This window comes from Drosophila elegans, unplaced genomic scaffold (assembly GCF_018152505.1).
Source record: "Drosophila elegans isolate 14027-0461.03 unplaced genomic scaffold, ASM1815250v1 contig_149, whole genome shotgun sequence".
Classification (NCBI taxonomy): domain Eukaryota; kingdom Metazoa; phylum Arthropoda; class Insecta; order Diptera; family Drosophilidae; genus Drosophila; species Drosophila elegans.
Window position 1 is genome coordinate 16,639,768 of NW_024545513.1, and position 15,469 is coordinate 16,655,236.

Genomic DNA, 15,469 nt, shown 5'->3' on the forward strand with positions numbered 1-15,469 from the left:
TTCTTATTTGTCTTGCATTTCCCTGAATTTCAAAATGAATAACATTTTGGTTTTTTACAAAAAAAAAAATGAATTTGCAGATTTTTAGTTTTATTTTTATTTTATTAATTTAGTGAACGCTGATAAGATGTATTCCATGGTGCATATATAGCCATATAACATGATAAAAATGTTAGTCCATTTAAAATATGTTCGTATATATGGCCTAATTATTAAAAAAACCAACCAATGTATATCTGAAAATACATACTAAAAATACAACATTAAAAAGTAATATTTATTTAATTTTATTTGAAATTCAATAATACAAAATTGAAATTCATTGACCAGAAATCCACGTATATCTGGCAATTTCCAGTCATTTCGCAGATCTTCATTTAAAATGATATTTTCCATAAATCAATGAACTGCCGATAAGACCCATTCCGCAACATATGTATATGTATATAATATATAGCTCACAAAGCGAGTTCTTGAAACGTCCAGAAATTCTTATCAACTCGCATCCGCCCAAGAATAAAAAAACGCCCAGAGTTTCTTTGGTTTTTTTTTTTTCGACTTTTGTAATGACACTCAATCCATATCAATATATTTTCATAACAATACATAATAGCATGTAATAATCTTTTTTATCTCCCGTTTAGCGTCCCCATCGATATTGTATCGTATCCGTACATTACATTAAAAATTATATGTTGGCCAAATTTTGGTGTGGAATTCAACCAAAATTGTTTTAATGTTTTTTTTTTTTTTTTTTTTTAATTTGCTGTCGCAGATTGTGCAGGAAAAACTATGGACAAGTTGTACTTTAAGCAACACATTTCAATAATCTCTATTCGGTAATTTCGATATCTATATAAAAAAATAAAAAAAAGTTGATAAAAACTATGTTCCCCATGGCGAATTTGCTACATTCGGATTATTGTTAATGAAAACGATGTGACGTGGTCGAAGAATGGGCCACATCATTTGGATTCCACAATATTTAAAGCTTAACGACCATATGTATAAATACCATTTGCTTTACAATGCCGTCGTTTTTTGAGTGTTTTTGTCAAAAGTTTTTGGCTATTAGAAAAAGAACAAAAATCGCTGAGATGTACATACATATATATATATATATAAAAAATCGGAGCGTAAAGAAAAGCACATCGAAAAACGATTAATAGTTAATAGTTGTATAAGAGTATAGTTACAGTTGTTTGTTTGTTGGTTGTTTTTTTTTTTTCTTATTTTTTTTTCGGCAATAGAGTGCACAAAAATGGTTTGCTTTCTTCGTATATAATATATAAAGTTGCTTTAAATTGAATTTGTATGTTTGCTTTTCCTTCGCTAGTTGCTGAAACACTTGAGTTGCATAGATCCGTTTTTTTGAGTGTGATTTTAGTTTTTTTATGTGAGAGAGTTTGGTCCGAAACTGCGACACGAAGTGAGCTAATCTATGGATACATCATGCAGGCTCTATTGTTTTTTTTTTCTTTTTTAGATCTAAGGATCGTCTGCTAGTTAACAATATCAACATAGGGCTAGCTGCTTTTAAAGTTCAGTTGGGTCGGTTTGAAATATTTTGCAAACTGAAAAATTGTGAGACTACAAAGTAATCGTTGGATAATAAATACTTGGCATTTGGCCTTCTATTAATTGCTATCGTTTCACAAGTCACAGGAAATGGAGGGAACATTCAAAAACGTACAGTTTAGAAAACAGTTTCTTGAAATTGGTTTTAAGTTTGACTTTTTTTTCCATTTACAATAAACAAATAATGGCTCTTTCATGCTTAACAACTTTAAAAGTCAGCTATAGAACAGGTCAAAGAACCTTTTAAATATGAAAAAAAAAATTGTAAAAAATTTGCTCAACATAGCGGCACAGTTTAAAAGACCAACTGGTTTCAAATTATCCAAAGATTACTTTCAGCCAATGCGATTCTTCGTCAAACCAAATAGGGACCCATCAATTATTCATATATCTGTGTATATATAGTGGTGTATATATATATATGTATTCTGTGTTCTGCTTGGTGCGATGCGGTGGCAGCAAATCGTTTCATCATTATCATCATCATCCGTGTGGCTCCTCTATTCATGCCTCACCCCGCAAATGGACAGGAACGTACTGAAGTTGTGCAGACTGCAGGCGGGCAGCACTGTGTAGACAATGGCGGCCGTATCCTGGCACTTCAGACGGAAATCATGCAGTGCCTGGAGCAGCAGATCCGTTGCCGGTGCGGCATTAACCTGGTAGAAGAGTTTCAGGTGGATGGCCGGCAAAGACTGATGCTGATCTCCGCCAGCGCCGCCCTGTTGCGTGGTCATGGCCGCTGTTGGCGATCCCGAGTTTGCCGGCTGCTGTGGCGTTTGCTTTTTGGCCAGCGGATAGTCCTTAAGCAAACGATTCACCACATACGTGAGGATCTCGTCCAGATGCTCGGCACTGACCGATTGCGCCAGACGGCAATGGTTGCCCAATATGTCGTCGCTCAGCTGTGTCAATTGGGTGGTGGACGAGGCCAGGCCAGTGGACACATAGCAGACAATGGCCGCACAATTGTTCTCATAGTTCCAGCGACGTCGTATCGAGATGGTGTAGTCACCCACCGAACAGCCAGTCTCCTCATCTGTGAAACACGGTTAGCCCATAGGCATCATTAGATGAGAATGATGATTATTCTCTTTTTCACCCCCTTTTGTTGACTGACTTACAATCGAATCGATCGTTGTGGGTGTGCGCCCACACCTGCCATTCGACGAGTGCCTCCCGCGGCAACGCCGGCAGCACAATGTAGTCCATGATCGCATTGGTGGTGCGGCGCTCCCACTGGCGACGTGCCTCGCCAATGAAGGCCGGATGGGTCACAAAGCAGATGCCGTGCACCACATCCCGCAGCTGGCCGTGGGCGTTCATCGCCTTGGCAATGCGACTGATGTGGCGCAGCGTTAGCTTGCATTGCGGTCGGATGCCGCCCTCGATGATTGTCATGCTGCCGGGCACCAGGGCGATCTGCCCGGAAATGTACGTAATGTCGCCAATCTGCAATGGATTTGGGATAAGTATTATGCGATACTAGAACGGAGACAGTTGGGAAATCGTTTAGGCGTTCTACAACTATCTAAAAATATGTCCTCAAACATTTCAAGTCGAAGCAATATTTATTTTCAAACAAAAGCTACAATTTTTGGCAACCACATCGATATTTTTGAATACAAAAACAAGACAAATACCTGTATTTTAGATAATTAAGACAATGTGTTGATATTTTTAAAAAACTTTACCTAAAACTTAATAGTTTTCTTTCTATTGTAGTAAATCCAATTATTTTGTAATTTTTACTTTGATTTTTATCCATTGTAGTTGGTAAATATTACAACTTTTACATTACTTTTGGGATTGATTTGAATATCTGTAAATTTAATTTAAATTTAAACCATATTTAAATTTTTAAATCAAATAGGAACAGTTTTGAATCTATTTTTTTTTCTTATTAATTCGAATTTTTGTAATATTAAAGCAAGCAATTTAATATGCATTGTGGTTGATATAATGATTTAATATTTAGTTAAAAATATTTAAAAAATGTTAAATGAAATAAATAATTGAAATAAAATGTTGAATTCAATAGTTAGCTATTCCATTTGTATAGAAGTGTAGTTTACTTTGATTCTTGATGCTAGCTAAAACTAGACGTAAACCCAGTTAACGCTTTAAACTTTCGATAGCTATTCTTGTTTCCAACATAGACGAGGCTACACTGTAAGGCTCACCCTGGTTGACTGGCTGTATGGACCAATGTTGGCCGGCGCCCAGTGCGAAATGCCCTGCACATGCATCGTGTTCCGGCGTCCGTTGAGCAGCGCCGCCGCCGTCTCCTCGCCCTCGCGATCCCGCTCCTCGGCACTGGATATCGCACCGGCCACCGGCTGGCGGTAGGCGATGGCCTCCATCACCACATGACAGCCATCGGGCAGCGGACACTCGACGCAGACGCGCGTCGGCGGATTGTGAAAGTCGAAGGCGCGGTGATAGATCCGATTCAGTGCCGGATACTCGCCAATGGAGCGCACGTAGAGGGTGACATAGCACAGATCCTGCAGGTCGTAGCCCTTGGCCTGGCACAGATCGGTCAGCGTGTCCAGGGCCATCTGCATTCCCTGCTCAATGCCATCCGATCCGGAGCCTATCGAAGGAATAACCATGTGATTAGTACTCATTTTGGCAGTGAATGGAAATGGCAAACACGGTGGCCACCAAAAAATGCGGTTATATATTAATGCAAAACATTATTTATCTTTAGACAATGTTAGAAGGTTATAACTGAAGTTAAGATAATGCTGTTAATGTTGTAAGTATAAATTGAATTGACTGAAAAACGTATTAACCTATTTATTTCACTTTGTTGTGCATATGTGTTTAAATGTTTTTTTTTTTCATTTCTTAGTATTCAGGGAAATACAATTTTTCAGAAAGCAAAAAAAAAAAAAAAAAAAAAACATCATGAAGAAATTGAGCTACATTTGAGTTCTCTATGTTTTAAATGTAAAATAATAATTTGATTCCAATTTTTTGACAATTATATAAGATCATAAAACATAAATTGCAATAGAATTGTTGTTTTCTAAGCCTAAGTCATTAAAAATTATACAGCATGTTTTTGACATCCCATTTAAATTGAAATAGTTTTTAAGATAATTTGCTACACCAAAACATACATATACATACAAAACATACCAAGATATTAGAGATAAATAGAACAGTAATTAAAGTGATTAGTTAGTTATTTGTATTACAAGTTGGATTGACCACCGTGCCCGTGGATTAGAGATATAGATAGAGATAGAGAGATGCTAGATAGAGACTCTTTGGATACCCTGTATGCCAGCCAGCCACATCCAACCCTTGGCATTGATGGCCGCTCTGGCCTCGTTGGCCAGTGGACGGAACTCCCGCTCGTACTTCAGCGGACTGGGCGGCTGTGTGGTGGCCAAGGGTGCGCCAATGCCAGCTCCGCTCCCCGGATGACAGCCTGTGTTGGCGCTGAGCCCAAGCGAGGAGATGGCCAGCGACAGCGAGCCGCACACGGCGGCCGTGCTGCTGCCAAGCCCATGGCCAACGCCCTGGCCAGATTGTTGTGAGCTGGCCAGGCTGCTCAATCCGCCATCGGTGGCGGTGACGTTAGCGGTGGTGGTCAGCAGCATCGACGCACAGGCTGAGGTGGAACAGGTGGCCGGTCCTCCTCCTAGTCCACCTAACACTGGCGTCGCCGCCGCCGCCGCTGCCGCCGCCGCTGTGGGCTCGTCGACGCTGGCGCTCTTCGTGACAATGGGTATCGGCGAGGAGGCGGTGGCGGCCAGATGGCGGCCAAAGGAGTTGCTGCGCGAGATTAGCTCGCTTTGGCTGAGCGATTCGCGCAGTCGTGTCTCCTTCTCGATTAGCTCCAGTTCCGTTTCGCTAAAGTCCGGATCGCTGAGGTCACTGTATGTCGATTCGTTCAGGTCGCTTATGTAGTCGAGCGAACGTTTAACAAACACAACATCACCGCCGCCAATGCCGCCAATGCCGCCGACGCTGGCCGCTCCGACCGCCGCCTCCTTTGGCTGCAGCGTTAGTTTGGTGAAATTGATATAGCCAACCGGGCAAATGGGATCGGCACTGCTGATGATCGTCTGGATGTCCTCGACCACGATCCGTTGGCGAAAGAGCGGGCAGTCCAATGTGAATGTCTCGTACTCGCCCCCCTCGCCGCACACATTCAGTCCGTACTTGTCGCGCATCTTCAGCAGGTGCGGCTGCATCTCGCGCAGCGATTTGCCCAGGTGTCGATCCGGCACGAGGCCCAGCGCAGCCACCTGTATCCGCGCATATCGCGACATGGGAGATGGGAGATGAGAGATGGGCGATGGAGGCGCCAAACGGATGGTGGTTAAGCGGGGCCAATAATGCGACACAACACAAGACACCTTCGATAGACTGCTATAGTCTATAATGCTCTTTTGTTCTCGAAAAAGATTTCATCTCGACTATAATGCCTTTAGAAACGATTGAAACGATATGGATTGCAAAAACTCATACTCGCTGATTGCCTCTAAAAAAAGTGTTTAATTATGAACGCATCTACCCAAGTACTTAAATAGCCATTTTTAACTTTTCTTTTCTTATTTTTTAATTATTATTTTTATTCGACTATAATGCCTTTAGAAACGATATAGATTGCAAAAACTCATACTCGTCTATTGCCTCTAAAAAAAGTGTTTAATTATGAACGCATCTACCTAAGTACTTAAAAAGCCTTTTCTAACTTTTCTTTCTTTATTTTTTAATTATTTTTTTAATTATTATTTTTTTAATTATTATTTTTTTAATTATTATTTTTTTAATTATTATTTTTGTTCGACTATAATGCCTTTGGAAACGATTGAAACGATATGGATTGCAAAAACTCATACTCGTCTATTGCCTTTAAAAAAAGTGTTAAATTATGAACGCATCTACCCAAGTACTTAAAAAGCCTTTTCTAACTTTTCTTTATTTTTTAATTAAAAAATATATGCATGCCAAATTATTTAAATTTTATTTTGCAAAATAAAACTTACTTTCAATATTCTGTTTATTATCGTGCAATACTTTTTAAAGATTCCAATTTATAGGCAGATAAACAGTTAGTTAATAGTTTGTAAATTATTTAATATTACAAACGTTGCATATGGCAATTGAAATGGAATTCAGCTGCGCAACTGAAGTATTTGTTTACATGTGCTAAATATAGTTCAATTGGCAACTCAGCTGATAATTATAATGGGTTTTCATGTGATTATAAAACGTACCTCTATGTCACGTTCATTTATAATTATAAAGATCAATCGAAAGCTACGACAATTACTTAATTTATTATTTATCGTATGCAATGGATCCTTTTCCCTGTTCTCTTGTATGGGAAATGCCTTATAGATTTGCAAACCATCGAAAGTGTACGTGTTTGGCAACCTGACTGTAAAGTTGATCTACTTGTTACCTTGATGATGATGGCATGCACCTGGCAGTCGATCATCTCCTGCAGCAGTTCAGTCTGATCTCTCCTCCACAGATAGGCCAGGGATATAAGGTTCAGACGGCTGCACACGTTCTCCACCCGAACGCGTTGGTAGTCGGACAGGATGGCGCCCACGGCCACTGCATCAACCTGAAGTTCGTGCTGTCAATGGAGTCAAATGAAACGCACAAATTAGTATACACCTAGAAAAATTCAAGTAGAAAATGTATAAACTTTATGGAGAAGTGGCGAAGGAGATCAATCTATTATGGTAAAACTTTACAAAAATAGAGATCATAGAGTAAAATTAGAGAAGCTAAAGAACTGTGTAATACTTAAAATTACGTAGAGCCCATAACCCAAAACATGGCTAAAAATTGGAATTTAAAACCAACTTGTTTAACTTTTAAAAACTTTAAGTCATTATTTTAAAGTAAAATAAATACAAGTGTAATTAATTTGTTATCAGCCTAATGCGGATCAAATTGTAAATTGTAATTGTAAATTAAAATAAAGCCCGACATGTCGCGATATCAGCCAAGCGAATGCAAAAATGTAATTACAGTTTGAGTGCAGTGATACTGATAGCCCGTTATTATCACTGTGCCTTCCAAACTGTAATCACCATTTAAGTCTCCTTGGCCCGTTCGATTTCTTTCAGTTTTCAAGGGGTAAATAAACAATTTGTGCGATTACTCTTACTCGTATTGTGATTGTTTTGGTTTCGGTTTTCGTTGCGGTTTTGTGAGACTTTTTTTTTTTTTTTTTTTTTTTGTTTTTTCAATGTTTTTTCTTTTTTTATTTAACCCAGTGGGTCGGGCGGTTCACGTGCACGGCAACAGTTCGTCCCGTCTCGATTGGATGGGCATCGCGATAAGATTACCGCCCGGCGACTTTCCATCGCAAATGGATGTGAATGTGGATGTGCCGCCCAATTATGGAGCGGTTTGTAGTTGCAGTTGCAATCTGTGCTGCCGTCGATTGATGAGGGATGAGGATGAGTGGGCACGAGAATGAGTGAGCAAAAGCCCAAGGACATGGCACAACAAGCACGGTTTCACGAACCAAATCCCTCATCTGATAGCCTCACAAACACTTCACACAGCGAAAAATGTCGTAATTAAGTGTAAAGATTAATGTTAATACTAAATAAGTATAAAAAAAACTCATTTTAATTGATAACTCATCCCTATTCCGAACTTAACCTCATATTATTTAAGGTTATTAAGTAAAGTCAATTATCTTCCCGATTGAAAACCAAATTTTAACTTCAGTTCAATTAAAATTTTTTTTTTTTCAGATATTGTTGTAAAGATTCTTGCTGACCATGTTATATCAAAAATAATCAATAGTTAAAACTAAGTGGTAAAGCTACTAGAAAATCCTTAATTTGTTAACAATTCTAATCTTCAAGTTTAAATTAAAAGAAATGAAGGATAAGTCCGTAAAAAAAAAAGAATGCAAAATAAGCAATTCAGTGCAAAAAAGATTGATTTCTGTAAACTAAATATGATATCAATATTGTGATTAGGGGGAAATAACTTTTTTGTTACTGTGTAGGTAACCTACACCAACGGAGAGGCGCTTTTTCCATTAAGAGCTATATGATATAACCATATCTGATAACGCACGTTTGCGATTCCACAATTTCACCGAAAATAAACAGGAGAAATAAACAAGTAATTCACAATAATATAGAGAAGTAATAAGGTAAACAAATGCAGTTTTAACGAATCGATTTCAACTCAAAACAATCAGAAAGTTTCGCAGAATTCAAATTGCAATCCTTGAATCGGTCATACATATTTCCCAATGCATATTTATTGACCAGATTCTGGGAATGGGTATATCAATAGCAATGGCAACCCCATTGCCTCTTTTTCTTTTCCTTATCAAAGGGCTTAATCTGAGTTTGTGGGTGGGCGGGGGGTAGGGGAGGGGGGCAGACCAATCAAAAATCAATCAATCAATCACCTTGCATGTCTCCAGCAGACTATATAGATCCTCGACCTCGTCGTCATCGGTGGGCACGTACTGCTTGCCGGTCTGGGTGCTCTTGCCCTTGGTTTCGCGCCGGTAGAGCGGCAATCCCATGGCGCTGGCCAGAATCTCGATGCCCATGTGGCCGACCGTCTGGTACATGAAGCTGTCCAGCTCGTCTGGAATGTAACAATTTAGAGACAGCGGCAAGAGATCAAATGGCTGCGGGTACACGGCGAATCGGTGGTAAATGATTGCGCAAATAATAATACCAATAATCCATGGCCTTAATATGGGCACTGTCGAATTTGTCTACCTCAAAATTTCAATTTCTATATTAGTTATAAATAAACAAATTTTAAATTGCGTTTGCATTATCCGTTAATATTTGTTTTTAATTTTTCGTCTTCCACAAAAAAAAACTGGCTTAAAATCGAATCAAGTTAAAAATCACGTCAAATTAATTAAAACTCAAAAGAAAGATTTGTTATTATATTTTTATATAACCAAATTAACTATTTTTAATAAATGTAGTTTACTAAGTTTTAGCTAGTTTTTTTATAATTTCAATTTAACATGTCAAATTTATTCGATTTTCTATTTTTTATGAGTGTTAGTACAATATCTTAACAACAATATCAAAATTGGACAGCTTAATCTCAAAAACATAGCTTCGTTATTTATTTTTAAGGATAGTTACATACTATCCTAATGATATTGTGGGAACTATCAGAACTATGTACATAAATAGACGTAATTTTTGAATCCAGAAAGATTTTATGATTTTTATCGCCAAATGGGATATATACATTGACTTGCAGGGTTGACTTTTGCTTATCCTTTCGGCATTTAATAAATTGCTTTCTTAAGGCAAATAAGTGTCTTGATACTTTTTTTTAATTTTACACGAATGAATTATTAAGGGTATGATGTACATACATATAGGGGTAAATACACTTCGAACTTCTTAAGCTGTGGCTTTAGTTTTATATTTGGTGACTTACCTCTGTCCTTGGGATGCAGATTGGCCAGGGCGACGATTTCGTGACCCTCGGCGACGCACTGCATCATGTTGTAGCAGCTGTCCTTGCCGCCACTGACCATGGCCACCACCCGCATCCTGCCGCCGATTTTTCTCAGTGTTTGTGGGTATGTGCGAGTGTGAGTGTGTGTACTCCTGCTTCTTCTTCTTCTTCTTCTTCTTGCCTTTTATCTCTTATATCTTTAGCTTTATTTTTGGCTTAGTTTGTGCTGCTCGTTAGTCTCGAAGTGCGTGCTCATTTGGTCTGCTTTGTTGACTAGACTGATTTGCCGTGTCTTTTGGTTTGTTTTTCTATTTTTCCGCCGCCGCTCTGATGAAATAAAATGCAAATGCAAATACAAAATAAGACATAAGTTAATTGTCTGGTTAAAAGCTTTCAAACTGTAAAAGTGGCCGTGTAATTGTTTTAAAACCTTAAGTGCTTGTTGCTCGGGAAAATTGAATTAGAGCAAAACACTCACACTCAAACGATCTGATTGCATTATCACAGGACCTCTCTGTCTCTCTATCTCTCTCTTCCCCTTTTTCTAATTGGAAAATTGCACGAAGGTCACACAAACACACACACACACACACACACATATATAACATTCAGTTATTTTGCTTGCATTTGTTTAGAGCAAAATATTTAAACGTGTATAAATCAACGTTTTATAAATAAATCGAATTAGTTGCGCCGGCAGAAGAAGCGCGTGCAACAACAACAACGACAAAACATGCGGACCAGAAAAACAACAACAAAGCGCAAAGAAAACGAAAGTTAAAAGGAAAGGAAATCAAGGAAAAGAGAGTGTGATATACCCACGCACACACTCACATACACATACACATATACAGATCTGACCCAAATATAATATTTTCAACATATAACATTTTCTTTTCCTTTTGTTTTTCTTTGGATGAACTCACTCTGGATACCAAAACACAACCTAGCACACGCACACAGGCGCAACCGCAAATAAACACACACACTGCGAATTTCAAAAACAACAAACACAGTGCCGTGGCATTTGTGCAAAAATATTGGCAGACTGATCGGGTTCCTCGAGTTATCAGGATAACCCCGAAAGGACGCTTACCGAACCCAGCTGGCGAGCTTTGCAATTGTTGTGCGACAGAACTTTACGCCAACGTAAATGGCAAAAAATTAATTTTTTTTTGCCGCTAATGCAGCGCCAGTGTTGCCAAATGGCGCAAGTCGAAACATACTGAATAGTTGCGGCCTAGCACAGGAACATACTAAAAACAATACTAAACCAAAAAAAGCTTAAACATATGTGCACTTTAAAAAATAAGTGGTCAATTCATATTCTACAATTAATATTAATTTAACTAAAGGGAATATCATTTATCGTTTCATAATATTTCAGAAAAATAGACTTAAAGATGCTTATGGTTTTAATATTATTTTAAACGCTTAAAGTTATGATAATAGTAATGTAATAACAAAAATTTGAGTATCTTATTTATTAACATTTAACAAGTTTTACATTTTGTATGGTGTTTTTAATTTCAGAAATATTTCGAAATGGAAAGCCTCTCCATTCCCGCCACTGATTTTCTAGTCATTTTTTACTTTTATTATTAATTAAGAAAATAAATATCCATTTTTTTATTTTGTTCTAAGAATTATTGTTTCTGAAAGAAATTTTAGCAGAATTACATTTACCACGGCAAAATTCTCATGCGAGGTTTGAGTCAGCACTAAGATGTCTTCAAGTTGTATATTTTGGTATTTTTACATTGCGGTACGGTATTTTTAGAGCATCTGGCATTGCTATCAAGAGCTATATTTTGGACGTCTCGGAACGGTCACTCTGAATTAAAACTTCAGCCCGTTAAGTTGGAAAACAGCGAGCAGAGCAAAAAAAATACAACCACAGCGAAGACGCACACACGCACACATAGACACCGATATTTCCCCGTTGTTAAGGCGAAAAAGTGAAAAATCAAAAGCTGCGTTTCTTAGCCAATTACCTGTTCATCACAATCATGAAGTTCCAATACAAGGAGGAGCACGCGTTTGAGAAACGTCGCGCTGAAGGCGATAAAATCCGTCGCAAATATCCAGATCGTGTGCCCGTAAGTAATCGAATATACATATATACATTTAGCTACATACGTGCATGTACATTCGTGTATGTATGTACGAGTTTCTGTGTATGCGTTTGTTTTGCGTCGTTTTTTTTTTGTTTGTACCAAAGAAAATCAATACTGCGCATATTGGGTATTTTTCGGTAAATGTTGTTAATATTGCAAGTGCAAAATCAGGTGGCAGAGGGAATTTGTTGCATAAAATGCAGTGCAGCTGGGAAAACATTTGCGAATAAAACTCTTAGTTGAAATTTAAACGAAATTGCCCCCCCCCTAGCACACACACACACTCATGTACAGAAAAAAAAAAAACAAAAAGAGAACAAAGCAGCCGTTTCACTTGCTCAGCTGTTAGATGTTGTTGTTTTTCACTGCTTGATTTCATCTGTTCTTCTCGCTCTTTCCCCTGCTCCTTTAAGCCTTTACACAGCAAGAAAAATTAGATGATTGTATATAATATGAAATGTAACAAATGTGAAAAGCAATTATTAAAAATGTCTAAAACACTTTTATTATCTTTTGTGATCTTAATTTGATATTATGTTAAAATCAATGAAATCATGAATTTAGAGCAAAGTAGATTTCATTTTTAGCCACAATTTTTTTCGCTGTACTAACCAGTTGTTTTTGATTTTAATTTCGTTTGTTTGCTTGCAAAAACGAGCGAGTACTGCGCATAAAAAAAGTCACTCACTAATACACGTTAGGCTCCTTGTTTTGTTTTCACAAACACATATAAATAGCAACTGGAATTAGTCATAGATGTGCTAAAAACAAAAACAAAAAACAGAATAGGGGGAAAAAAACAAGTGGGTGAAGAGGCTCTCCTCTTTTGTTGTTTTTCTGCCATTTCACCACCTTATCAGCAAACTCCTTTCCACGCAACCTGAAGGTGCCCCAATCGCAGCAAGTAGAGTGCATTATATTTTCACTCGTTGGTCGCTCTTGTTTTCGATTTTCATTTCGATTTCCCGACTATATACATACATATGTATTATTATTTTCGTTTGTTTTTGGCAAGTGCACAAGTGCCAAATCGCCAAATCACATAACAGCTGAGCGAGGGGCAAGGCCAGCTGGTCGGACCATATATATATATATATATATATATATGTTAAGTACGTACTATATCATACTAATACCTTGATTTCGGCCAATGACGCTAACCAAAATCGTTGGGATAGAGGATATATAGGGGGTATAGCTAAATGAAATGAGCAGTCTGCTGATTTAGTATTCATTATGTTGCCGTAGCTTCCTGTTTCAAACCAGTTTATCGAAAATTTGGCCAAAGGCTAACTTATAACCCCCTTGGCTAGAACGTATCGTCGTCTAGGCCAGTGAGTTGCTGATTGTTCTAATCTAAATGGAATGCAGCATTTAAGATGTATATTGCCCATCTCAACTCAAAATACTTAAACGATGCACTTTAAATAATTAAAATACTTAACAAACACTTTAATTCGTTTGAAATAGAAACTAAGGGTGCGGGTGCTAAAGATTATTAAAAATTATTTACGGGGAAGCCTTTTTTATTCAAACTGAAACACACACAGAGAAAAGGGTAATAAGCAGATCGAGAGTTTCATGAGTTTGAAGTAGTTAAAATCATATGGTCAGATCTTAAAATGCCTTATTCTCCAGTACAGAATTTAATTTAATTTAAATTTATAATAAAATCACAAACGACATCTAAAATTAACCACGAAAAACACGTGTATGTAATTAAATGTTCATAGTGGCGAAATTACTAAATGCAGCACACGAAATTAGTCATATAAATTACGAAATTACCCATTTTAGTCCCTGCACCAGTTGTTTTTTTAGTCTGAATCAGTTTGTATTGTCAATGTTTATTGGGCTGTTTAAATCAATACATTTAAAGTAATTGGTTTGTTAATTCTTTTTTTTTAGTTTAAGGGTGGACAGTAACACCTTAATAATTCTTAACTTAATATAATATTTGAGCCAAAATTGTTCAAATTGTAGTTTTATCGCATTCCAAGGTAGCACGTATTCGAGCACACATGCCAATTATATTTACTTTGAGAAATGCAAATGCCATTTATTGACAAATAGGTGAACATTTTTCGGCACGTAATCAGGTGCGCACTCTTTATGTAGTTGATCAACTTGAGCTCATCCCCTGTTTTCCTTCATCGTTTATTATTAGGTGATCGTCGAGAAGGCACCCAAGGCACGTATCGGTGACCTGGATAAGAAGAAGTACCTGGTACCTTCCGACCTGACTGTCGGCCAGTTCTACTTCCTCATTCGCAAGCGCATCCACCTGCGTCCCGAGGATGCCCTCTTCTTCTTCGTGAACAACGTCATTCCACCAACATCGGCAACCATGGGCTCCCTGTACCAGGTAACTACCATACCTATTCTCCTCCCACACAAATTCTAACGTCTTTTTGCCCGCACAGGAACACCACGAGGAGGACTATTTCCTGTACATTGCCTACTCCGATGAGAATGTCTACGGCATGGCCAGGGTCAACTAACTCTGCTCCGGTTTGCATCGGAAAACAACCCCCTATACAGAAATCTATATATATATATAAAATATATTTTGTGTTTAGCATGCAGCTTAAAATATGGACGCGAGTTAGCTAAACGAATTGAGGAAACCGCAGGAAATGCCACACAAAAAGAACTTGAAAATGATCTGAACCAGGGCAACAAAAAAATCCACAAAACAGAAAACTACAAAAAGAATTGTTATGTGAACATTATTTTTTATTTTATATATATACATTTTCTAAACGCGTTAGTATTTCAATTAAAATCTGCTTTGTCCTACCATTAACCCCCCGAAAACAGATCTATTCACACTCTTCTTCGGCCCATCTAATTTCCATTGCTGTACTTGATCCGTGCGTTTGCACTACAAGTACTTAACTTTACTTTATTTGCTTATTTCAATGATTTCACCCTATTTTTTTTTTACAATACAACAAAATTTTGTGCATATTTAGTGTGTATGGTTACGAATAGGACTCTCTCGGTTAAGTGTACGGTAATTAATCTATTATTAAATAAACAAAAACCACAAAAATACATATGTATGTCCAGTGTTTATGGGGGTGCCTTTGTGGTTTTTCTTACTTTGGTAAGAAACCAAGATAGCTGCCATATTTAATATTAAAATCACTTGAGTATGCGATAGATGACTGCAAAAAAAAGTTATTTCTTAATTGTTTTTTCCTTTGTTTAACGAACAAAAGGTTGTTATCTCTTTAAAACAAATTCGAGTTCGTACAATGGCTAGGTGATTTTTCCTCCATTTAATATTGGTTGGTTGGAACCATTAACACATGCACTAT

General features: G+C 37.6%; 2 protein-coding genes across 3 annotated transcripts; one reads left to right on the top strand and one right to left on the bottom strand.

Moving 5' to 3' along the window:
• Positions 1-534: 534 nt before the first annotated feature.
• LOC108137636 lies at positions 535-11,256 on the bottom strand. 2 transcript variants are annotated; one of them, XM_017259437.2, is made up of 8 exons: positions 11,126-11,256; positions 10,009-10,356; positions 8,999-9,183; positions 7,007-7,186; positions 4,865-5,843; positions 3,762-4,174; positions 2,703-3,030; positions 535-2,617 (listed from the first exon to the last, which is right to left on the bottom strand). In XM_017259437.2, the coding sequence occupies exons 2-8, from the start codon at positions 10,121-10,123 to the stop codon at positions 2,079-2,081; spliced, it is 2,739 nt and encodes a 912-aa protein (XP_017114926.1). In that variant the 5' UTR covers positions 10,124-10,356; positions 11,126-11,256; the 3' UTR covers positions 535-2,078. The 2 variants fall into 2 exon arrangements, with proteins under 2 accessions (XP_017114926.1, XP_017114928.1); XM_017259439.2 differs by lacking the exon at positions 11,126-11,256 and adding an exon at positions 10,956-11,019.
• A 596-nt stretch (positions 11,257-11,852) lies between these two features.
• On the top strand, positions 11,853-15,203 carry LOC108137638 (gamma-aminobutyric acid receptor-associated protein). Its single transcript, XM_017259443.2, has 3 exons — positions 11,853-12,128; positions 14,314-14,511; positions 14,570-15,203. The coding sequence occupies exons 1-3, from the start codon at positions 12,039-12,041 to the stop codon at positions 14,645-14,647; spliced, it is 366 nt and encodes a 121-aa protein (XP_017114932.1). The 5' UTR covers positions 11,853-12,038; the 3' UTR covers positions 14,648-15,203.
• Positions 15,204-15,469: the final 266 nt, after the last annotated feature.